General features: G+C 46.1%; 1 protein-coding gene across 1 annotated transcript in view; it reads right to left on the reverse strand.

Annotated features, from left to right (window-relative positions):
• LIMA1 (LIM domain and actin binding 1) overlaps positions 1 to 253 on the reverse strand; it is a gene marked incomplete at its 5' end in the record, with an annotated part of 10,207 nt that extends 9,954 nt beyond the window's left edge. The window contains one exon of the mRNA XM_010134090.1: positions 151 to 253. Within this exon, the coding sequence (XP_010132392.1) occupies positions 151 to 253 (103 nt within the window). The remainder of the gene's footprint in view (positions 1 to 150) is intronic.
• Between the last annotated feature and the right edge of the window lie 964 nt (positions 254 to 1,217).

A 1,217-nucleotide genomic window follows, 5' to 3' on the forward strand; every position in this document is an offset into this window, starting at 1 on the left:
ACAGAAAAAACACTGCAATCAAAGGGTCGCGCGCCGAGTAATTAATCGGAAGCAGCATGTTCACCAGCACACTGAAAGGCAAAAGCCACTCCCACTGTACTGTATTATTTTATAAACTAAAACAAACCAGAAACCATGAGGTTTACTGACCTGACTGGCTCCTCTCTCCCTGGCCACCATCGATGTCCTCCGAAAAGAGGCTGTTTTCAGAAACCCTCCTACCCGCTGCCGTCTTCCTCTGGTCTCTAGGGACCTGTTAGAGACAAGACCCACCTATAAGCGGCCCCGACAAACACAGACTGTTACGTGTAATCCTTTAAGATGCGCAGGTGTCACTAGCAAATCTGCTTTACTGGAATAAACAAGTCTAGCGGGTGACATCTTATTTACCAATATAAAGTTTGATCACAGAACACCTGACCCTCCGTCACCTGGAAAACGCTTCCTTGAGGGGTCAGTAGATGCCCTTTGACTAGTCATCTTTCCTGAAAAGTCAGAGAACCACAAAGGTTTTTAGGCATTTACCACGGCAAATACGAAACTTCACTCTAGGTTCCCGCATTTCATGCAATTTCTTTCGAAGCTAACAGTCAGGGTCATCTGAGGAAGGTTTAAAATCAGAAAAGGGATGAAAGGAGCGAGCTATCAACAACTTGCATTGATTGTCAGCAACAGAAAGTGGAAAAAGAACTTTTATTACAGTAGTAATCTAAAGTTACTCGTTTTGATTTGGATTGCTCATGCCTTTGATACCAAATCATTCCCTAATGAGGTCTGATAAGGCTGAAGCTTAAGCAGGAGAGCGCTGGAGGTGAATATTCTCCGATATCCCAGATAATCACTGTCTGCTGGCCGGGGTGTTGTGCAGCACCACCACACAGATGCTCTGGCTGCCCCAGCCACGCTCGATACTCCTTTGCTGAGACCAACTCCCCAGAATCTAATGCTCAGTAAAAGAAATGGTGAAAAGAGATCTCAGCAGTTTTGATAAACGCTCGTGAAGTGCAGAGTTTAATTTGATTTTCTCGAGATGGGATGTTTTCACAGCTGAAAGTCAGCCTGTGGAATACTAGAAGGTGACAGATCTTTGTTCCCTCCCTGGGAAGAGTTCTATCATGGAGCCAGCTGGAAACTGTGACTGAGGCGAACGCAGGGAAAAAGGCAGTTTGGCAAGATGCTCCAACCACACATTCCCTCCCTCCCTCCCTCCCTCCCTC

Source organism: Buceros rhinoceros, unplaced genomic scaffold (assembly GCF_000710305.1).
Source record: "Buceros rhinoceros silvestris isolate BGI_N320 unplaced genomic scaffold, ASM71030v1 scaffold24380, whole genome shotgun sequence".
Lineage (NCBI taxonomy): Eukaryota > Metazoa > Chordata > Aves > Bucerotiformes > Bucerotidae > Buceros > Buceros rhinoceros.